We start from the raw sequence: 23,512 nt of genomic DNA, 5'->3' as shown, positions 1-23,512 counted from the left end.
AGCCTGGAGGCCAGGATGGAGAGAGGGAATGGGAGAAGGGAACATTTTGTCATCTCTTGCTTCTAAGAAGTTTGCTAGCCGGGCGTGGTGGCGCACACCTTTAATCCCAGCACTCAGGAGGCAGAGGCAGGTGGATCGCTGTGAGTTCGAGGCCAGCCTGGTCTACAAAGTGAGTCCAGGACAGCCAGGGCTGTTACACAGAGAAACTCTGTCTCGAAAAACCAAAAAAAAAAAAGTTTGCTGTTTGCTTCTGAGAGTAGGGGGCTGTCTTAGTCAGTGTTCTGTTGCTGAGAAGAGACACCATGACCACGGCCACTCTTGTAAAGAAAAACAGTTAATTAGAGTTAGCATGAACAGTTTCACAGGTTTAGTCCATTATGGTCATGATGGGAAGTGTCATGCACACAGGCGGAATTGGTGCTGGAAAGGTAGCTGTGAATTCCATGTCCAGATCAGTAGGCAGCAAGAAAAGAGAGATATTGGATGTGGCTTGAGCATTTGAAACCCCAAAGCCCACCCTCAGTGACGCACTTCCTCCAACAGGACCACACCTCCTAATCCCTTCCTTACTCAGACCACCACAGGGCCCTAAGAAGAAGCCTGGAAGCAAATAGTCTCTGCCGTTCCTTTGAGACCCTGTCTGTGTCTTTATTCAGGCATTATAGAGGTGTGACAGGATGAAATATAATGGAAGCTGATGGAAATCTTCCTTTCTGCTTAGCGGATCACACCACAGAGAAAGTGCGTGCCCGTGGGCAGCCAGTTACCAATGAGCAGCACTTACTCTGTCACACGTGTTATTCACTGTGGCACCGTAGCCCCGGGGCACACACTGGGAGTCAGGGATTTTTCCACCTACACAGCGGCACCCCTGATCCTTCCCTCTGGCTGCCCACTCTCACTCCAAATGCCACCCCCCACGGTCCCTTTCTCTTTTTCATCTAAGCTGTTGTCATCAGCTTTTGGGACAGCAGTCTTTCTAATTGCCCTGGGGAAGGGGTAGTGAGACAGCTGAATTACAGGGGACATGGGCCAGGCTTGATGGGGTAAGTGTCATCTGAGATCCCAGGCTCCAGATAATCTGTGTGTTCCCAGCCTCCGAGCCTGTCCCTCTACCCACGGGGCCTGTTCCAGAAGAGCTAGCCCCCAAGAGCTCATGTGGCAGGCACCACAGTGCCAGCATGGAAGCACACCCAGCCTCAAGGACCTGCTCCTTCAGGCCCCCTCCTCTGTCAGGACTCATAGGGCTCCCCTGGGTCACCCCTTATGGGTCAATTGGACCAGGTATCTCATAAATCTGCGGCAAGTCTTGAGCTAGGTTGCTGACCACAGCAGCCAGCTACACACCAGCCTCTCAGAACCAGGAAAGGCTTTATGCAGTCACCTCCCCTGTAGGCTGCCTGGGTAACCCACTGAGATTAACCAGGCAACTGTGTGAAACACCAATCAAAGCACAGAGTGCAGTGTGTGACTCAGAGCAGACCTTCAGCTCAGCAAGCATTTCTGGAAGGGCTATACTCTGCCAGCCATTAACGTACATAAATATGAAAGGGGCATCACCTTGGCCTTTTAGGCATTTGGGGTGGTGGAATAGCAACCTGGTGTGCACCCTCCTGCTTATGTGTACTCTGGTATAAGCCGAATAGCAGAAGTGATAGATTTATGGGAGATGGGTGTGGAAACTACTTGTAAACTCAGAGTGGGCTTCCTGGAGGAGGTGGCTCCTGGCAGATTGAAGCAACAGGAATCGGGTGGGCGGTACAAGCAAGTAGGACCCTGAGTAAGACATGTCAGCAGGCGGGCTCTAGCAGCACAAATGCTGACAGGTGAGGATGGAGCTGAGGAGAGCCTCTGTGAGGGCCTGCTATCTGGAGGACTCCTCAGAGAGGCCCCCGTAAATGGGAATTCTTGTCTGGATGAGTCACAGACAGCACAGCAAATGGAATAATGGACAAGATGAAGGAGCCCCAGTAACAGGAAGCAGCGGAGATCTTTCTAGATGTAAGGTCTCCTTCTGCTGGTGACCTGTTTTTCACCTGTGGCTTTCAAACCCCTGCTTTTTGGAGTCATGCACAGGGTACTTGCACCCAACCTCCAGAGTTCCCAGTTGACCTCCCCAGGCCACACAGCTTGCGGCATCTGGATAATCCAGGATTCCACACACACTATATTCTCATATTACGCAAATGTCTACTTAGCTGTACCCTGTCTTGGCCCAGGCCCAAAGGAAGTGACTACAAGCCAGCTAAGGACCCAGAGTGGATAGATCCCATATAAAGCAAAGCAGAGAACTGAGGCCACTAACCAGCCAGAAGGGCCAGCCATCAAGATGCCACTGTGGGACATCTGTTTTGCTGCCAGTCTCCCCATAGTAAATTAACTTTAGGCACCCGAGCTGTGCGTTGGCCCCTAACATCTCCCAGCTGTGGAAAGAAAGAAGCCTCCAGCTGTAGCCAAATTGAGAACTAGGGAATGGTCAACTCCAAAAGTTTCCTACTGTGCTTTTAGTAAAGCATGTAAATACATCCGTGTATATTAAGATCTATCAATACATGTTTGTTTTTATGTATATAGGGTGGGTGTAATGTGTGAGTCCTGTAACTATGTTTGCGAAACTGATACATATTTTTATAAGAAAACAAATAAAACACTTGGTCATAGGCGTTGCTTCCATTCCCCGAATGAAAGCGTTATGGCATTGTGGCACATCTCCTGAGGCAAGGTAGACGTTTCCCCAGAGTCAACACACAGAAGCTGATGCAGCTGTGGCTCAAGGGGGCCCAGGCTCCATCCTGAGCTGGCAGTGGAACTTGGCAGTTATCACCCGTGTAGAACTGGTTTTGTGGGCACAAAAGATGTAGGACGGAGGGGGCATGGAGTCTTGCACCACACTCTGTGGTGCTGTTTGGAATCCCTTCAAGGAAGCCCCAAGAGGCCACAGCATGAAACTGTGAAGTCCCCTAGGTTTTGGCGCTGTGGGAAGCATAGGACGTCAGCTGAGGAATTCGTAGGATGTGGAGCTGGAAGGGTGGAGCTGCTGAAGAACTCTGGAGCCCAGATGATTCCATCCTGAACTCCAGATGGTGGCTATGGAGCTGCAGGATTTATGTTTGTCTTGCTAGAGTTCAGTGTTGCTTTGGCCTGCTCATTCCTCATTATGCCCCTCCCCCCCCCCATTCTTCGCTTTGGGAATGGGAACTTTATTGTGCCATTGTATATTGTAATGTGTAACTTATCTCTTATTTTATAGGCGCTCACAGTTACGAGATTGCCTTGAGTCCCAGGTGGTACTCGGACTTTGGACTTTTAAACAGTGTGGGAACTAGTAAAAAATTATGGGGACTTTTGAAATTGGACTGAATGCATTTTGCACTGTGAGAGAGCAGTGAGTGTGGATAAGGAGTGCGAGGTTGGGGCTCACAGGTGGTGTGTTTGGGTGTCCAGCTGACCACCAGTAGAGTTGTTGTAAGGGCTAATCTTGGTTGTCAATTTGATGGAATTTAGAATCACCATGGAAACAAATCTTTGGGGTGTTTGTGAGTGGTTATCTAGCTTAGATTAATTGAGGTAGGAAACCCTACCCTAAATGTGAGTGGTATTGTTCTGTGGGCTGAGGTCCTGGACCAAACAAGAAGAGGTAAGCCATGTGCCACTCTCTGCTCCCTGACCCTGGGTGGAATGTGACCAACTCCCTCCTGCCATGTCATCCATGATGGACTGATCCCCTCAAACTGTGAGCCAAAATAAACCTGTCCTAGTTGGGGTTTCTATTGCTGTGAAGAGACACCATGACCACAGCAACTCTTTTTTTTTTTTTTTTTTTAAAAAGATTTTATTTATTATGTATACAATGTTCTGCCTGCATGTACACCTGCTCACCAGAAGAGGGCACCAGATCTCATTATAGGTGGTTGTGAACCACCATGTGGTTGCTGGGAATTGAACTCAGGACCTCTGGAAAAGGAGACAGTGCTCTTAACCTCTGAGCCATCTCTCCAGCCCAGACCATGGCAACTCTTATTAAGGAAAATAAAGGAAAACACTTCATTGAGACTAGCTTACAGTTTCAGAGGTTTAGTTCATTATCATCCTAGCCAGAAGCATGGCAGCATCAAGGCAGCCATGATACTAAAAAGGTAGCTGAGAGTTCTACATCTGGGAAGCAGCAGGAAGAAGAGAGGGCCACTAGGCCTGGCTTGAGTATTTGGAACCTCAAAGCCACCCCCAGTGACACACTTCCTTCAATGAGACCATCTACTTCATCAGGGCCACACCTCATAACAGCGCTACTCCCTATGGGCCTATGGGGGCCGTTTTCTTTTCTTTTCTTTCTTTCTTTTTGGTTTTTTGAGACAGGGTTTCTCTGTGTAGCCTTGACTGTCCTGGGTTCACTTTGTAGACCAGGCTGGCCTCAAACTCACAGCAATCCACCTGCCTCTGCCTCCCAAGTACTAGGATTAAAGGCATGTGCCACCACTGCCTGGCTTGGGGGCCATTTTCATTCAAACCACCACAAAAACCTTCTTGAAGTCACTCTGTCAGGTGTGACTGTCACAGCAAGCAGAGGCATAACTAATTCACTCCTTCATTTATAGGTTGGCTTTGTTTTGTTTTTTCTTTACGCAAAGAGGATATGTTACTGCCTGGTGACTTGATTAATCAACTTCTCTTAATTTATCATTTATTCTTTTCTGTTCTTTAAAAAAAAATTCAGATAGAATATTCTACACTCTGCATATGGCATTTTCTTCATCCAATGATGACTAGATTGTTCTCTGGTTTTGTTAAGGGCAGCAATGCAGTCCATCTCTTTGGCCATCGTTGAGTGTGGGGACTGATGATTTTGGAACAGATTCCAAGGCATAGCATGAGATCAAAGACAACACACCTGCCACGCACTCCTTCTGGAAGGTTCCATTTTCCACCCTCCCCTCACCTTGCCAATATGGTGTAACATTTGAAGTGTGCTTTTTGCGCCTGGGGAAATATATCTCACTGGTAGTTAGTCTTCTTTTGTACTTCTGTAGTAACTAACTCCAGCATCCGTTCACGTTTTGTTGGTTGCTGGTATTCGCCCTTGGCCTGTGTGTCCCCTGCTGAGTCTTCCGTTGTCGTGTTCCTCTATTTGGGATATCCGTCAGTTGTCTGTTCTGTGTGCTGTGAATGTTCTTCTCTTAGTGTGTTCATCGCCTTTTATCTTTGTTCATAGCATCTGTTTGGCAAGAGAAAGCTTCAGACACTTAACACAGAAGAAATTAGGGAATTTAAGCTGATGTAGAGTAGGGCATAGTCACAGTTTCAGCCATTGTTTGTGTATGTGTGCCTATGTAAATATGAGTAAATATATTTTTATTATCATGGTGGTCGGTAGGCCTTTTAGAAGTTAACTCGGTTTGTGGGCTCACTTGTCTGCAAGCATGTCCCCCGCATGCTGCAGAAATGACTGTTGCTGTGCAGGGGGTCTCTAAAAACTCCGTGAAGCTGCACAAATATCCCCCAGTCACGGAAGGACTGGGAACCACTGCAGTAGGCAGTCCACGGAAAGACAGACAGGTGGCTGGCTGGGAGCCCCAACCTGCCATTCAAAGAGCAAGAAGAGCCCCCTCCTAGCCTACAAGGAAAAGGATTATGGTTGCCTTGTCACTGACTCTAGTAACATGTCTACCCTGCTGGGGGTGGAGGAATGCTGTCATTGATAGCTTAGCCACTCTCCCATGGGAGCCGGGGCTCACTGACAGAAAGATGGATGCCAAGTAGGCAAACTGTTACATATTGCATGACCCATACTTGATGCCCATAGTCAGTGGTGTGGAGAGCCAGCCCCAGCAGATGAGTAAGAAGCATTAGGGGTGCATACACTGAGCATGTGTGCCTCAGGCTCAGGAGCTCTTCTGTGAAGAAGCCGCATGAGGACTAGTGAGCAGATCGCAGAGCTAGGGCTCTGGGGATCACAGAGTGCGGTCAGGTGGGTGGTGGTTCTCAAAGTGTGACACACGCCCCATTTAGCACTTAACAGGCGCCAGTGGACAATGATTTTTTTCCTCCTTGTCATAGTCACGGGAGCTAAAGGCTTCTTGAAAAGAGGGGCCGTGCCCTCCTGCACTTTTAGTTCCAGTAACTTGAGAGTGAGGATTAAGTTTTTCTCGCCTACACCGAGGGAGGTCTGTCACTCAGGAAGCCCCAGGTGCACTTCTGGAATGGGACGCTGACTTCTTGTCCCGCTGAGGTCCGTCCTGACTGAAGGAGAATACAGCCCTCCTCAGGCCAGGGCGGTGGACCTAGCTGTCGCTGCTGCTGTACCCACTCTGATTTCCTTGCAGTCCACCTGATCCCAGTGTCCACGACGAAGAATGGAGGGAGCAGCAAGAGTCGGAAGAGGATCATGCCCGACCCAGTGACGGAGCCCCCCACGGTGGACCCGGTGTACGAAGCTCTCCTGTACTGCAACATTCCAAGTGTAGCCGAGCGCAGCATGGAAGGTAGACCCATCACAGTCTCGGTAGCCTGGGGCTCAGTACTCTAAGCTCTCTAAGTAGCGTCAATGATTAAAAAGTGGGCCGGCTTGGGCTCAGCTCCTGCAGCAACCAGTACGCTATGCCTGAGGATGGGCCCTGGGGTCTGAGCATGCTGTCCTGAGTAGTGGAGGTGGCTGGTCTCTGGTGAGATGTGAGCAGACAGACGAGGCTGAAGCTGGCCCATCCCCTTGGCTACTCCAATTCTCAGGGTAAATTCACGATATATAAATATGTCTACGGGGCCGACGGTCTTGCTCTAAAGGAGTGTGAAAATACCGTCTCCACCGAGTTTCACTTTTCACTCAAAGTGTATCAAAGAGTGGTGTGGCATGTGTGCATTTGTGTCCTGGACTCACAAAGTGGAGGTCTGTTGCTAGGAGTTTTTGTGAGCCTCCCTCCCAGTCTCTGCATTGTCAGACGTTAGTCGTTGCTCTCGTGTGTACATCTCACTGGCCTTCAGCCGGTTGCTTTGGGGGCTCAGGGGCATGTCAAGCCTTCCCATGAACCTCTCTGTTCCACCTTGAGGGTTCCTTCAGCATCGCCCACCTAGCACAGCGGCACTTGCTACACTTCAGGCCCCTCAGTAGCAGCTCTGCCATTTCTGGGTTGCCCTGCGTTCCACCTCCTCAGTCCCTTAGCCTGGGCTTGTAACACCCTTGCTAAAACACGGTTGGCTTGTCATGCGGTGACTGTAGGATTTGTCTCTCTCACAGGTCATGCCCCGCATCATTATAAGCTGATCTCCGTTCATGTGCTCATTCGCCACGGGGACAGGTACCCACTGTATGCCATTCCCAAAACAAAGCGACCAGAAATTGACTGCACTCTAGTGGCCAGCAGGTAAATTGCATCTTTTTATGAGTCCTTTCCATGCACTGTGCTGTGGTCTGTGCAGCAGAGCATTATGGGAGAGAAGAACGAGCTACGCTTTGGTGGGCGCCGCCGACTGTTCAAAGTATTCACTGTCTTGCATTGCACGCTGCTGTGTGACTCCCTTGGGAGACCAAACAAACGTCTATTCAACCCAGACAGGGCACAGATGACAGATCAGAAAAATGGCTCCACCCAAATCCAGCTCAGTGAGCTAGTGATTTTATTGGGGTTACCTAGAGGAACATGAGTGACTCAAAGGCTGTGCCCTCATTGCAAAGCCCACCCCAACATGGGTGATGACGCAGACAGCTTCATTCCAGGAGCCTCCTGCACAGCCTGCGGGCAGCTCCATCACACTCACTCCTCCCCTTTGAGATTATTTCCAGCTGTTAAAACCTCAGCGTGAGGCCTTGTGAATCTTGTAACTTTCTGAGCTTCTGGGTCTTAGGTTTTGTATATCTTTTAAATTGCATTTGGCTTCCTGACTCTAATGAGGCCCCCTTCTCCCTCCAAGAGGGAAGTGTCTGAATTGGGAGCAGAGAGCAAAGACGGGCCCAGAGCAGACAGGACATCTATTTTGTCCAGCTGAGAATATACACTGAGGTTTGAGCCCAGTTCAGTCTCAGGCCAACTCTCTCATCCATGTTGTTCAGCTTTAGAAAGAAGAGATACGGAGAGCACTGAGGCAGGAGTCATCCTCGTAGAGCCCGTTCCATGGAGACAGCAGGCAAGTGCCTCGGTCTCTCTGAGCTCAGCCTCCCACCTCTGAAACGGAAATGAGGAAGCTGGCCAGGCAGGGTTGGGGAAGAGGGGGTGCTCACAGCTGCTAGGGCCTGTGAGTGTAAAGTGGTTTCTCTTGGCCATTTAATTTTTCACAGCATCAGAGACAGTACTGTCTTAGTTGAAAGCCCTCAGGATGAAAAATAATTGAACAGAGAATGGAAATTGCGTATATGGAAATTAGAAGCCCAGTTAGCAATAAACGATGGCTTGGCTGTAGCCAGTGTGTCTAGGAGCGCAGAGCATCCACCGTGCAGAGTTACTAAGTGAGACCCGGGAGACAAGGAGACAAAGGGGAATGCCTAGTGGGGAAGACGTTATTCTGATGGAGTGCTCTTGGGGTGCCAGCCTGCCTAGGCAAGGACCAGCCTAGCCCAGAACCATGCATAAATTGCTTTCCTGCAGCCAGGGCTGTTCTTTGAGAACAAGAACCCAGGGGTTTCAGATAACTCTTTGATGTCCAAGCCTCCGCTTGGGCTGGAGTTTGGGGAGTCATAAGTGAAGCATTTGAGGGTGAAAGGCCATGAGGTTTTGTGCATCCTTCCCTCTCTCAGGCTGGAGACTGCAGTGCTGCCAGCCTGGGGATCGTGTCTTCCTTGCTGCATTGATTAAACAAGGTGTGTACCCTAGGGTCTCACGTTAGGGGACTGTGGGGACACTAACTGAGCCCTCACTCTCCAGCCTGCTGTTGAGACTTCGCGCTGAGAGCCTCTGTTCCCCGGTACCTTCACTTCTTGTAGCGCTTACCCCCTTCATGGCTTTGTGCTGGCCCTGCCTCCCTGCTGTCCTCATCACACTTCCACAGTGTCTTCGTGACCTTGTCAGAGGCTTCCTCTTCCAGGAAGCAGCTCCCATCCCATAGGCGAAACATTGGGTAGCTCTGTGGCTGTATGGGGAACTGACAGTGCCCAATGCTCCCTGCAGGGGGGTGGGGTGGGGGTGGGGACATACAGGAAGAGTGTCAGAACGGTAGGGAAGTCTAGCATAAAAGCCATCCCAGCTGCCTGAGGGCCAGGGCCAGTATGGAGGCTGCTTGTCGCATTGCACTTTAACCTCGTGGAGTGCAGAGCAGGGAAGGGTAGCGCAGAGGGTCACTTTTCTCCACTGGGTACAGAGAAGTGTTGTATTTACAGCTGGTACAGCTCTGCTCATGCCTACTCAGTGGCTATCAGCCTTTTGAACAGCCTGGGGAGACAGCTGGGTCACAGGGCCTCGGGGCTTTGTGGACTGCCTCGTGCTTCAGTTCTTTAGCTGTACTCCCCTTTGCATTTCCACCAGGGGGATCCAACTGATTCAGCTCAGACCCCCATACAGTCACTGTGGGGGTCACCATGACCAGAGAAGAGACCTATTAGGGCCACCTGGGCACCTTGCAGCTTATCTTCCCAAGGGCGCTTGACTCTGCCATCCCCAGGCCTGACTGTTCCCAAGTCACCAAGCCCAGCCCAGAGCCTGTCAAAAGACATTTTTTGGACTTGATAGCTGCAGAATGAATTTTTAAGCTCTGTGGGGCATCACAGGGTACACTGCATGTTGCATGCTGCAGTCACTATGTTCCTGGTGATAGATTGGAGCCTCGGCCATTGTAGTCCTGACGCCTTTGCAACTTGTTTGACACCGGGCAGACCCCATCCCCTCTCGGAGCCACCGTTCTCCATCCTGGAACAAGGGACAGTCCTGCCTTCCTTATATCAACATTATGTGTCTGAATAAAGGAGGGAGCAAATATGTGGCCAGGTGCACACAGAGTTCCACCCACAGCAATGTGGCATCACACACCTCTTAGATGCCACCTTGCCCTCAGCTCTTGCCTTCTGCTGCGTCATTTCTGGAGCTGTTTCAGGGCCCGGGGGCTGCTGTCCTAACACCCTTCGCTTCTCTTTGTGCCTACTTCGTGTTTGCAGGAGCTGTGTTCAGTCCTCTATGGAAGAGGGCACAGGGCACGTGTTCAACCACAGCAGTCCTCTTCCTCCGCCAGAGTTTTCTCCATCTCAATTGCCTCTGGCACAGCAGTCTAGCCACATCCAATGGAAAACTCCATTCACATGTTGCTGTGTGTTGTGGGGAACTGCTCTATCTTATCATTGGTTGTTATAATCTCTTTGCCATGCCTGACTTAGAAATTCAACCTTATCGTGTGTATTGTTTGCACAGCAAATAGCGTGGCAGATGGAGGGGTTCAGGCTGTCTTTGGCTTCCAGCACCCCCCTCAGATCAAAGGAGCCACTACTCTACTTAACACCGCTTAATTCCATCTTTAAACACAGTGAGAGTTGGCTTATCGCTGCAAACGTGCCCTGGGAGGAGGAGTGGGCGGACATGCAGTGCACAGACCTTCTCTGGGCCCCAACCCCAGCAGCGCCTTCTGCTTTCCCAGCTGCCAGTTTGGCTCATAAACTAGTCATATTCTGTGTTTTCCTGCTAGGCTGTAAGGCCTGCAAGGTACCTATCACTTTGCTCCATCATAGGGGGATGTCTGGTCCAGCGGTGGGAGCTATGTATATCCATACAAGTTCATTGCCTTAGAGCGCCTATATGCAGCTGTGCCCCATAGTCTCTGTAGTGGGAGCTGGTGCCCCAGGAGTGCTGTGTACAGAATGATGAGAGGTTCTATTTGAACTCTCCTAGTATTGCTGTTAGTCAGCATTAATGGTATTAACCATGTGTGTGCCAAGTGTTTAAATGCCCTTTTTACATTCATAAAAAGAGCATGCTTTTTCTCTATCCAAGAAGAAAAATAGCCCTTTCAAACACTGACATGACAAACTTCAGATCTACGCTCCTTTCCTGGGCCAGGCTGAATGGTAACACACCAGCAGGCACATAAATGTAGGGGAGGAGCCAGGCCTGTGAAAACCTAGGGCGAGAATGTTCTACATGGGAGGACCAGGGAAGTTCAGCGGGCCTGCAGCTTGCAAAGCAGGGGGAATGCATAAGTGGCACCAGAGCCAGTGTGACTGGCCTGGAGAAGGAGCCCAGAGAGTGGCCATCTAAGACACTGCAGCAGGTGGGCGGTCCTGCCCTCAGGGAGCCACCCACATCTGGAGATTCAGGTCTCAAGCTGGTGCTGGGTCTGTCCTCAGCAAGTGGAAGCCAGCACAGGTGACTGCTTTAGCCGAGAAAAGAAGAGAAGAAGATAGAAGAAAAACTAGAATGGAAGAGGCTTTGGTAGCACACTTGGAGCCTGCGCCAGCACCCCAACTCAGCTTAGAGTAGTGTCTTAGTTAGGGCTTTATTGCTGTGAAGAGACACCATGACCAAGCAACTCTTTTTTTGTCTGGTTGTTGTTGTTGTCGTTTTTCGAGACAGGGTTTCTCTGTGTAGCCTTGGCTGTCCTAGATTCGCTTTGTAGACCAGGCTGACCTCAAACTCACAGCAATCCACCTGCCTCTGCCTCTCTGAGCACTGGGATTACAGGCATGCCTGGCTGGGGACCATTTTCATTCAAACCACCACAGATAGGGAGGGATGAAGAAGGGAAGCCATTCTGAGAAAGAGACCAAGGGCAGTGCAGGAGTCAGGCAGCAGCCAAGTAGAAAATGGCTCATTAGGGGTAAGACCCACCCAGGCAGCTTGGGGTGCTCGGCAACTTGGGGGAGGGGAGCTTTGAATCTCCTCTCGGTGGCTTGAGTGTAGCATGTGAAATGGGTCCGTGAGACTGCAGCCGTGCTGGGGAGCTTGGGCTCCAGGCATGGCGGGGGAGAGGTGAGATGGTAGAGACTCGTGGCAGCCGCAGAATGTATGAGGGCAAGCTGGTGCTGGTAGGCGGAAGTGACCTGGAGCAAAGCCTCATTCAGTGGGAGCCCATGCCCTGAAAGCTGCTTTTGGGTGTGCTCCCCTTGTGTGTACTGCTTTCCACACTGGGGCACACTGCACACCGCTGACCGACTGTGCCCTCTCTCCGGGCAGTACTTACACAGACAGCATTATGGCTTCCTCTTATCTCTTTGGTGCAGCCATCACCTCTGTGAGCTCTACTTAGAACACTCCACTTAAAATGACAGGGTGCGGGCTCCTCCCCGACTCCCGTCTCCGCGCCTACCTTCTTTTGCCATAGCGTCTGTTGTTCTCCTTCATTTTCTGTCTGTCTGTCTGTCTCTGGCTCTCATACATGCACAACCACAGTACATTCCCCGTGCTGGAATGTGAGCGTCCTCCCTGAGGCAGGGATTTCTCTTGTTCTTGTCCATTGCTGGTACCACCCATGTACCCAGGACAAATATTTGTTTGTTAAATGAAAAACAGAGGCTGAACTCTGAGAATGACATCAGGGATGGGGGTGGGGGGGTGACCTTGGAGGTCAGGTGCGGTGAGAAAGAGGAGGAGTCAGGGCCACACTGCTGATGCTGCTGTCCCTCCAGGAGCCCCGGGCACTGGAGAGAAGTTAGGCTCTGGCTCCGGCTCCAGTGTTGCCTGTGCCACACACTCAGGAAGGAGGAGTTTGTGCTGGACAGGGGCTCTCTGGCTAGGGCTTAGGGACATTGGCACATTGGCTTTTTTGAGTGTCTTGAGCATGTGGACAACAGATAAGGCTAGGATGGCCTCAGGCAGAACCTGTGGCCTGAGGAAAGCAGAGAGTTGGCCATATCATGTTTACACAGAAAGGCCCAGAAAAGTACACTAGGCTTGTCTTTTTGGATGCTTCTTTTGGGGAGACTGGAAACAATGCCGTCTTCAGCTGGTTTAATGTCTTTTAGATGTGGTGTGGATTCCTTCTGGTTTCCAGCCAGGTCATCCTTTAAATCACGCTCTCTTACAATAGCGCTGCTATCCTGGATCCAGGTCACCAACCCTGCAGAACCCAGATCACAGCTGCAACATAGTCGCTTTTCTCTCCAGTGCGGCCGGCCGCGGGATTCTGCCTTGAGCATTGTAGGATTAAGTACACTGGAACAGCGCATATGAAAATGTATGGCAGAACTCCCTAGTAAACAACTCGAAGTAATACTTTTATTCTCTTATTCATCAGCATGAAAGCAGCTTCCCAAGGAGGCCACAGTCATGTGAGTTATGCTGAGGAGAGAGATACATCCTCAGGTCATTAGGGTGAGGCTCAACAGGGAGGTTTTCCTCTTCCTTGTGTTGTGAGATTCATGCCTGTCAGCTCCATCCAGCTATTGGGGGTCGGGGGAGGAGGTTGCCTCCGAGTTGTTGCTTCCACCACTCTCCAGCGATGGCTCCACAGCTGCCCCGGGATGCTGATGTGCCCACACAGCTGCGAGAAAAGAACAGGGCGGGAAGGTACAAGAACCTGGGAGTGGTAAAGCATACTTCAGCAGCGGGTGCCAAGAAGAGATGGTAGAATTGAGTGTACAACCATAGCCTCACCTACCACAGCCTCTGTTCTTAACATTGCCATCAAAACCTACATATTATTTTAACCGCTATGGTAGCATAAGATTCATTATTCTGGGTTAAGGAAGTTGTGGACGTGCTGTTTTCACAGTGCCTCTAAGGATGAGACACGTCACAGTTGAAATCATTCCCAGATGATTTTGGAGTGTCCACCAGATATGCTCTGGGCTCCAGGGATGGAATTAGGCCCAAGCAGTAGGATCCGGGTCAGATCCCAAGGACTCAGCAACCAAGTCCTCCTACCATGAAGATACAGCCATTAGTTATCTGTCCTGTAAATGTTTTTCTTCATATTTCTGTCCTTTTGCGGGGGGACGGTGGTAATGAAGTGGTAAGGCATGTGTGACCTGCTTAGCATACCCAAAGCTCAGGGGTCAATCTTCAGTCCTGCAAAATAGAAAAAGAAGGGGGTGAAAAGTTGTCATGAATACCTTTAGAAGGTGTAGCATTGTTAAACAGTCAGATGGTCTGAGAACCTGGACCGTCTCCGCAAACACATTCAGTAGTGAAACTCCATTTCTAAAATTGGCAGCCAAGCATTTTCAGAGCCTCGGAGTCACCAACCTGGAATAATGGCCCAGAACAGAAGATCTGAGTTGGGCTGATGGGTAGCCTGTGTTGATACAAATTTACATTGACAGCCGTGTTGTGGGTCTGGACATTTTATTTCCTAGTTTATAAACATTTATGTGCTCAGCCTGAGGCAGTATAAGATCTGCTGTTTTATGAGAGACACAGTTCCCGGCAGCTGTCCTGGGTACTTTATTAGACTACCACATGTCTAGATTAGCAAACTCTAATTTTAAAACATTTTTAAGATGGATTTTTTTTTTTTTTTTAGCTTTCTGCTTTTGAAAGATGTAAATCCATTTTGGCATCATTTTTTAAAGTATTTCCAAAGTTAATTGGGCTTTCAGACAGCAGGGGCTTGCCGTTAGAACAATTTATCTGCTGTTTTCATGCCAGCTTCCATGCAGTTTTCTTGCCAATGGCTCTATCTGTCCACTTCTGTTCAGCTGGAAAATGTAGACACACTCGTGGGCCATTTTACTATTCAGAGAAATGGTGTATGTGTTCACAGGTCATTTAGTTATGCAGAGAAAAGGTGTGTTGTTCATAGATAACCACTATCTAGGGAAATTATGTATTAGTGATGGGATAAATAAAGTGTTTGTCGGGCTGGAGAGGTGGCTCAGAGGTTAAGAGCACTGACTGCTCCTCCAGAGGTCCTGAGTTCAATTCCCAGCAACCACATGGTGGCTCACAGCCATCTATACTGTGATCTGGTGCCCTCTTCTGGCCTGCAGGTGTATATGCAGACAGAGCACTGTATACATAATAATAAATAAATAAATCAAGTGTTTGTCTTTGCCATATATACTCTGTGACAGAGCCAGATAATCTCAGATCTCACAGCTTTCCTAGGCATTCATTGCTACTCAGGATTAAATGTGGTATTTTATTTGCAAAATGCATAGCAGACTGTAAAAGGCTGTAGAGATAGGCACTGGTTATCTTATTTAGTTTATGGTTTTCCAAAGAGATTCCGCCCTCCCCCCAGGTCAGAAACAGTAAGGATTAGCAAGGTCTTCCATAAGGATATATAAAAAGGGGTGGAGACAGAAAGAATGGGGTGTGTTGTAAAAAGGAAGGCGACTAGCTCTGTGTGGCCGGGACACCGTGTGAGAAGGAAGGGGGGTCTCTGTGAGGGGCCCTAAAGCAAAGTGCCCAGCTGTGCACACCAGAAGGTGACAGTGTGAAGAGGCAAGGGCATGTGAGAGTTGATAACCTTGGTGCTGATCCCTCTGGCTGCGGAGCGAGCAAGGTGAGAAGGGCAGCGTTCAGCTGACGAAGGCCAGTAAGGGTCCATAGCCATCAGGCAAGGCTGCCTAAAGCCAGACCCATGCAGCGCTGTGAGGGCGATGAGGAAGACATGAGGGAACAGGCAAGAAGTAGGAGAACCTACAAGACTGACAGGTGACAAGTGTCAGGGTAGGAAAAGGAGAAATCAGAGCAGCTTCCTGCCTGCCACGTGACCCAGAGGCAGCAGGATGTGGGGGGATGCTGGTGGAGGGCAAGGCCAGATCTTAGTATATTGCATTCAGCAGAGGGACGCAAGCTGACCTCCATTGCCTGTATAGGTATCCATGGTTAAGTAGGAATGAAATCACAACCTTAAATATGCTTTTTCCCCTTACTTTTATGTCCATGGGTATTCTGCCTGCATGTAGGGTATTCTGCCTGCACGTATGGGCGTTGGATCTCCTGAGACTAGAGCCACAGATGATTATGAGCTGCCATGTGGATGCTGAGAATCAAAAATCAAACTCAGATCCTCTGGAAGAACTGCCAGTGCTCTTAACTATGGAACCATCTGTCTGGCCCTGAAACTGGAACTTTAGACTTACTGAGCCTGGGAACCTGACTTTGGAGGCAGTGGAGGCCGTGACACACAATGGGCTGTGCATGCTGAGGAGTGACTGCTTTGGAGCGTTCTAACTCTTGCCTCTCTCATCCCTTTAGGAAGCCGTACCACCCGAAACTGGAAGCTTTCGTTAGTCACATGTCGAAAGGATCTGGAGCCTCCTTTGAAAGCCCCCTAAATTCCCTGCCTCTCTACCCTAACCATCCTCTGTGTGAGATGGGAGAGCTCACGCAGACAGGTATGTACATTAGGCGATGACACAGGATGTATTTGTGACCAGTTAGCTGTGCGGGGGGTCTCGTGAGTAGGTGAGAAGCTCTTTCAGGGCTGGTAGTCCTGAGCCATGAGTGCCTAGAGCCCAGGGACTAGTATGGCAAACACAGGTTTTCAATCTAGAAGCCTTATAACCTAAGAATTTGTTGCTCCGGGCTTAATCGCTGGCAATCCCAGCACTTGGCAGGCACAGTGGTCCTCGGCTTCTGGCAGCAGTGAATGGCAGCAATGGGCAGAGGAAACAGACAGAACGAAGCAGCTGCAAATGATGCCTTCTGGTATTAAAACTCGCAAACCACTTATGGTGCTCGGACTCCTGGCCCTGCAGTGACAGTGTTACAGCAGTCAGGCCTAGGATGTCTGAAACCCTGGGCCCTTAAGCTTTGGCAGCTTCCTGGAACCTTCCAGCAACCTGGGCCCACAGTTTCTACCCCGTGGTTCTCACGGTCTCTCTTCAGCTCTCCACCCTCTCTTATCTGCTCTCTATTTCCTCAGCTGTTGTCCCAACTACAGTTGCCACAGCCTGGGTGGCTGTGCTGCCACCTTGGCCACTGCTACTGCTCTGTCTGCAATGACAAGAGTCAAAGTAGCCTAGGGAAGGCCTTTCGGAAGCCTTTTCTTGGGCCTTGCAACACAAGGGGGGCAGTGCAGGAGGATGTCTCCTAGCCGACTAGAAAAGCAAACTCAACAGCAGGAAAAGGGGGGATATGGCAAGCATATTTGCACTAACTATAGCTGTTTCCCCACAGATGAAGAACTGTTTGCACCACTCACAGGCCACCCTCTGTGCCAACAGGAAAAGCCCTCTGGCCTGAGAAAATGGCTGCAGAGTTGGCTAGAGTTCACCAAGGCTTGTCTTAAGGCTGGAGCAGACCATCTGTGCTCGGCTGTGTCATTAGTGGTCCTCTGAAGCTGCTAGAGTCTTGAGTCTTGCTAAAGTGTCCAAAGCAGCCAGGCTGCCCTGATGGCCATCTGGCCAGTCACCAGCAAAGGGGCTCTTGGGTGACAGTTCCCTGCTCAAAGGCTGCCAAGGCACAGAGGAGGGGCCTGTCAGATAGCCTGCTCATTCACAGAGAGCAGTAAAAGAATGTTTAGAATTAACTTAAGACTTAACACAAACTCAACACAGAGCTAAGGATCTTAACAGCATCTAATGGTATTTAACAACACATAACAGTGCTTACTTAGCTCCTGCCTCAGAGCCCTAGGGAGAAGTAGGTCTGCTGATCTGTCTCATGGACTGGCCCTTCAGGAAACTCGGAGGCACCAAGGTATCTAGTAACATGGACTTTCCTAACATTACCTTATAGGCAAGGTGGCCGTCGTGGGTAGATTGGGTCTGCTGCCAAGCCTGGTGACTTGAGTTCAGGCCCTGGGTCCTACATGGCAGAAGGAAAGAACCAGCTCCCGCAAGGTGGCTTCTGGCCTCTGTATGTATACCGTGGTGCCCCTGCGCACACGTGCAAAGGGAAAAGGCAAATGAAATAACCTTTCTTGTCACAGAAGCATTAGTGTGCATGGGTATAAGTAACAAAAGATAGTAAATCAGAAGAAAGTAGCACAGTCCCACCTAAGAAACAGACTCAGAGCTCAGTGGGTAAGAACACTGGCTGCTCTTACAGAGGACCGAGGTTCAGTGTGCTTCCCAGCATGAACATATAGGCTCACAACCATCCATAAGGCCAGTTGCAGGGGCTCTGACACACACACTTCTGACTTGCTTGGATATCAGGCCCACAACTGGTGTACATATATACATGCATGCTTGCAAAAATGCACATAAATAAATTTTTTAAGGAAGAAAAAGTTAAGAAAGAAACAGAGCCTTAATGCTGACCTTTCTTCCTGTGTCCATGCCATAGTATCTCAGTGAACCCTCACTGCCTTATTCCATCTCATGTAAGGATATGGGGAGGTGGACAAGAGCTCAGCAGGTAAAGGTGCCCACATCATCTAGGCGTGGAACTCTCCAAGCCATCTGGACACCTTAACATACATGACATAACTGGTCACACTGCCTGTGTGCACTTCACACCCTCAGAGGACCCCCACCCATTGCTGAGACAGCTGAGGCTGCAGGGCTGGCCTGTTTTTTTGAATGGCCCTCTTCCTGCTTACAGACGAAGCCTTCTCATTTCAGTAAAACGTTCGTTCGTTGTTGTACTCTGGTGGTGCAAAGCCAAGACAGTTTTAAAGGGAGCGGCACAAGTCTGGCTTCTCCCCACTCCCCACCCGTCTCACTTCTGCACCTCCACTCTGAGGAAGCCACACCCACTGGCTTCTCCTACATCCATCTGAAGCTTCTGTTTGCAGAATGCAAGCAACTGTGAACATACATTCTTGCTTTTCCTTCTTTTTTTTCCCTTCTTCTTCTTCTTCCTTCTTCCTCCTCCTCCTTCTTCTTCTTCGTCTTCTTCATCTTCATTTAAAAGGAGCATAATAAACATACTGTCTACCTATGCTTCTTAAAACGCTTTGTCTGGAGAGCTGAAACTGCCGAGTAGGAGCTAGTTGGCTTAGGCTGAAAAGCCCCAGCAGGGCCAGACAGAATGCCCCGGGGCTAACAGAGGACCTTTGGTTAGGCATTATTACAATGGAAACAGGGTCTAGGAGGGAATGTCCCAACAGCACGGAGACCCAGCAGGATTCCGCAGGCAATGGCAGGTCAGGCGGATTTCAGGTAGCCATCCTTGCTCGAGGACTCGTGTCCCTGGGCAGTACGCTGACACCTGTTCTTGGGTACTTGTTAATTACAGTCTAGACTCGGAATTCCTAGTCTCTGCTGTGCTGGAGTGGGGCGGGGGCGGGGGGGTTGTTGTCCACTGGGTGGTAGAGAGGCTGTGACAGAGGCTGCCCTCCACACCCCATCACTAACACAAACCTGTTCCCACAACCTCTACTCCCTTGGGGGGAGACAGGCCTCACTGCCGTAACTTCGACTGTTCTCGAACACACCAGAGACGGGTGCTGGTCCTTCATGGACGTTTTAATTAAACACATAGTAAGAAAGTCTGTGTGTTGCAGGAGTCGTGCAGCATCTGCAGAATGGCCAGCTGCTGAGGGACATCTACCTGAAGAAACACAAACTTCTGCCAAACAAGTGGTCCCCGGACCAACTTTACCTAGAGACCACTGGGAAGAGCCGCACCTTGCAGAGTGGGCTGGCCCTGCTCTACGGCTTCCTCCCGGACTTTGACTGGAAGAAAGTTTATTTCAGGCACCAGCCAAGTGCCTTGTTCTGTTCCGGGAGCTGCTACTGCCCGTTGAGAAACCAGTATCTGGAGAAGGAGCAGCGACGGCAGTACCTCCTACGCCTGAAGAACAGCGACCTGGAGAGGACCTATGGGGAGATGGCCAAGATTGTGGACATCCCCACCAAGCAGCTGCGGGCGGCCAACCCCATTGACTCCATGCTCTGCCACTTCTGCCATAATGTCAGCTTCCCGTGCAGCAGGAGTGGCTGCCTTGGCATGGAACACTTCAAGGTGATCAAGACGCACCAGATAGAGGATGAGCGGGAGAGGCACGAGAAGCCCCTGTACTTTGGGTATTCGCTCCTGGGCGCCCACCCTATCCTGAATCAGACCGTCAACCGGATGCAGCGCGCTGCCGCGGGTTGCAGGGAAGAGCTGTTTGCCCTCTACTCCGCTCATGACGTCACTCTGTCGCCAGTCCTCAGTGCCTTGGGCCTTTTGGAAGCCAGGTTCCCAAGGTTCGCCGCCAGGCTAATCTTTGAGCTCTGGCAAGACCTCCAGAAGCCCAGTGAACATTCTGTCCGGATTCTTTATAATGGGGCTGACGTCACCTTCCACACCTCTTTCTGCCATGACTTCCACAAGCGTTCTCCCAAGCCCATGTGTCCTCTTGAGAACTTGGTCCGCTTTGTCAAAAGGGATATGTTTGTGGCCCTGGATGGCAGTAGTACTAACTATTATGATGCATGTCACGGGGAAGGGGCCTAAAAGGTGTTCAGCACAACACTGTTTCCTTGCTGGTCCTGTCTGTTGCTAAGATGTCAAGGTACGGAGTTGTGGTGGTTGCAGGTTAGGTTGGGTGATCATGCCCTGGCGGTTCGGGGCAAACAGGAAGCATGGAACAGTGTGTTACTTGGTACGAAATAGCCGGTTCACAGAGGAAAGAAGGTGCGTTCTCATAGCCGTGTGCAGCTTAGAATGGCAGCGTCAGATTCGGTACTCAGTTACCAGTCCAGGCGTATCTATATTTTTGGCCTGCCCTGGAACCAGCAAACCTCTGCCAAAATCATCTTAATCTCGGACACTTACCTGAACCTTGTTGAGTGAAAAATTTCCCAAAGGGATGAGTGCAAAGTGGGGTTGGCAGCCTAATCCTGAAGGGACCAGAAGGTCAGTATCTTAGATTATATAGACCTGGAGGTCACAAGGGAGTCTCGGTCATTTCTCCTCAGCTGCGCTCTGGTGAGCTGACAATACATACATGGGCATGTGTGACGATGTCCCGTAGGTGGCAGGCAGCCAGCTCTTGCTCACGGGCTGTGGTTTGCTAACCCCTGCTCTTTAAAAACAGCTCGCTACCACTGCACTTCCAGCACTTTTGAGAGCAAACAGAGCGCCAAGTTGTTGGCAGGTCCTTCAGTAACTTCCGCTAGAAACACAGAATTGGGTCAAGCTGACAGGGGGGTGACAAGCCCAAGGGGAAATAAACATTGGGTCGGAGAGCCCGTAGGAAATAATTACAATACTTGATGCTCATGACTGTGGCACAAAATAGCTTTAAGTGTGTTTTAGGTATTTGTCTGCCGTAGTCTATTGGCTGCATATGGTGGAATTTTTGTATTCCATTTAGTATTTTTATAGTCTAGGAAAATATTTTCTGAGACCAGTTTTAGATGTGTTCTGATTCCTATAGAAATATTCGGTTTACTGCACCTGCTTGATGGTTGGGAGGAGGCCAAAGGCTGAATTCAGGCCCCTTTTCCCACTCCAAAAATAAATAACTAATGACTCATTCCCTTTGACAAGCTGCAGAATCGGGCCTATTTTTAAAACATTTTCATCAATTTCAAATGCCAAATTCCAATTGATTTTTAAAGAAGTTTCTAGGAAAAAAAAAACTTTGTTACTCAATAGTTGAACAATCTTTCTAAAGTGTTTTATATACTAGGCATAATTACAATTGACTCCATGATTTCTAGGTTAATGGTGCTAGTTCGTTTCGAAGACACGGCCCCTGCAACGTGGAATTCTCCAGCATTGAGCATCCTGGCCCTTTCTCTTCCTTTTTGTCTGGTGTTGCATTTGAACACGTTTTGGTTTTAGAAATAAAATTTCCGAAGAATTCTTAGTGTATACAACTCACGGTGTGTGCCTGTCAGTCACTCAGGTTCTTTACACGAGAGAAACAGTATTTTAAATTTTTAACTGCTCTGTGTAGTGCTGAAAATAGTGCACTCACCCCTTCCTCCCGCCCACCCCCGCCCCACCCTCGCCCCACCCCGCCCCTTCTCTCTTATTTAAAGCCTATTTGGGTTTCTTTCTCCCACTCCCAGGCTGTCAGATTTAGAACTGCTAAACGCAGCTTGAAGGTTTAAAAATAAGAGCGAAAAGAGGGAATTTTAAAAACACCAATTCGTGGTATATCTGTTGGCGAGAGTAAGTATTTTGGGGTAAGAGCCAGCATCAGAATTCATAGGTGAAAGTTTTACCTCCTAAGACACGGGCAGCACAAAGAACGGAGTTCTGAAGCCTCCATTCCACGGTGGATTAACTTCAAAACAAAATACAAAGCTAAATATGTACACGCACATTTCCAGACCTTGGATTCTTGGAAGTGACCTAACGGCATCACCCGCGACAGGCCCGGGAGTGCACGTGTGTCCATTTGGCTTCGTATTTTTATATCAAGATTAATACATTCTGGAAAATAATCCTGAACAGCTTCCAAAGTGAAGTTCAGCCTTCCTAGGGAAGAGGCAGCCTCAGTTTCTCCCACTGCGCTCTCTCCACGCCCTCAAGACAGCAGGGGTGCACAGGCTTTCCCGCCACACAAAGGGAGCAGCTGGGTGCCTTCCAGTTGTGTCCCGAGGTAAGTATTTACCTTTGGTGCCGCTGTCGGACCTCTCAGGTTGAGCCCGCCCGCCCCAAACTGTCACACACGACTGCACTTCGCTTGCCAGGTTTCATTACCTGCATCTCTGACCAACCGGCCATAAATTTAGGCCTACCCACCCCCATCCCTGGGGCTTAATTTGCTAGAGCCATCACAGAGCTTCAGGGGAACCAGTTTATTACCAGGGACACTGCAGAGGAAGAGATGAGTGTGGCCTGGGGGAGGGGCCCAGAGCTTCCAGTCCTGTCTTGCTGAGCCGCGGTCCATTAATTTCCTGTCTCCAGCTGCCCACCCCGCATAATTGGTTAGGTCTTTGGCATTGGTGATCAATATGACTGGCCCCTCCCATCTCTGAAGGTTGGGGGAGGGGCTGCAAGTTGCACCCTCTGATCCTGCCTTGGTCTTCCCATTGAACAGCCCTCATCTTGGAGCTACCTAGAGGCCACCTGCATCAGGCAATCTGTCGATTGTGATAGAAATCCCAAGGATTATAGGGAAATGGGCAACATTCAAGCTGCTGGACAAACTGCTCTGATACTCTCCATAGGATACACAGATATGGGTAACTTAAAAACAGAAACAAGGTTATTCTAGAACTACTAATCCAGAACTTGATGTTAGGGACATATTTTTAGGGGGCTGGGGAGATGGCTCAGAGGTTAAGAGCACTTGTTGCTCTTTCAGAAGACCTGGATTCAGTTTCAAGCACCCGTGTGATGGTTGTTCACAACTTTGGTTCAGGGGATCTGACCTTCTGACCTCTGTGGGCACCAGGCATACAAATGGTGCGCCCATACATACTAGCAAAACAAAAATAAAATTGATAAATCTATTTTTTGTTTGCTTGGGGTTTTTTTGAGACAGGGTTTCTCTGTGTAATATAGGCTTGCCTGTCCTGGAGTTCGCTCTATAGACTGGGCTGGCCTCAAATTTACAGAAATTCGCCTGTCTCTGCCTCCTTCGTGCTGGAAATTATTTTAAGAGACTTTAAAAAAATAAACTGCTTCCTTTAGCAACAACTTAAAAGTTTTTTTCTCATTAGCTTCTTAGGCAGTTTATCTTGGAGATATTTCTATCTTGAGATGAGTATATAGAGTCAGCTCTTTTTATAAAATACAGATTAGTATGTTTTATAAACAACAATTAAGTTTTATAGAACATACTCTTTAAAACACATTTTGTTTATGTATATGTGTGTGCACAT

The 23,512-nt window shown here is 49.4% G+C and overlaps 1 protein-coding gene across 3 annotated transcripts in view; it reads left to right on the top strand.

Annotated features, from left to right (window-relative positions):
* Pxylp1 (2-phosphoxylose phosphatase 1) overlaps positions 1 to 20,252 on the top strand; it is a 67,541-nt gene extending 47,289 nt beyond the window's left edge. For all 3 annotated transcript variants that reach the window (XM_051140657.1, XM_051140658.1, XM_051140659.1), the window contains 4 exons: positions 6,321 to 6,479; positions 7,229 to 7,355; positions 16,047 to 16,186; positions 19,246 to 20,252. In XM_051140657.1, the coding sequence (XP_050996614.1) occupies positions 6,321 to 6,479; positions 7,229 to 7,355; positions 16,047 to 16,186; positions 19,246 to 20,183 (1,364 nt within the window). In that variant the 3' untranslated portion in view covers positions 20,184 to 20,252. The remainder of the gene's footprint in view (positions 1 to 6,320; positions 6,480 to 7,228; positions 7,356 to 16,046; positions 16,187 to 19,245) is intronic.
* The last annotated feature ends 3,260 nt before the right edge of the window (positions 20,253 to 23,512 follow it).

This window comes from Acomys russatus, chromosome 32, assembly GCF_903995435.1.
Source record: "Acomys russatus chromosome 32, mAcoRus1.1, whole genome shotgun sequence".
NCBI lineage: Eukaryota > Metazoa > Chordata > Mammalia > Rodentia > Muridae > Acomys > Acomys russatus.
The sequence above is the reverse complement of the archived record's forward strand: the minus strand, read 5'-3'. Positions and strand labels throughout refer to the sequence as shown.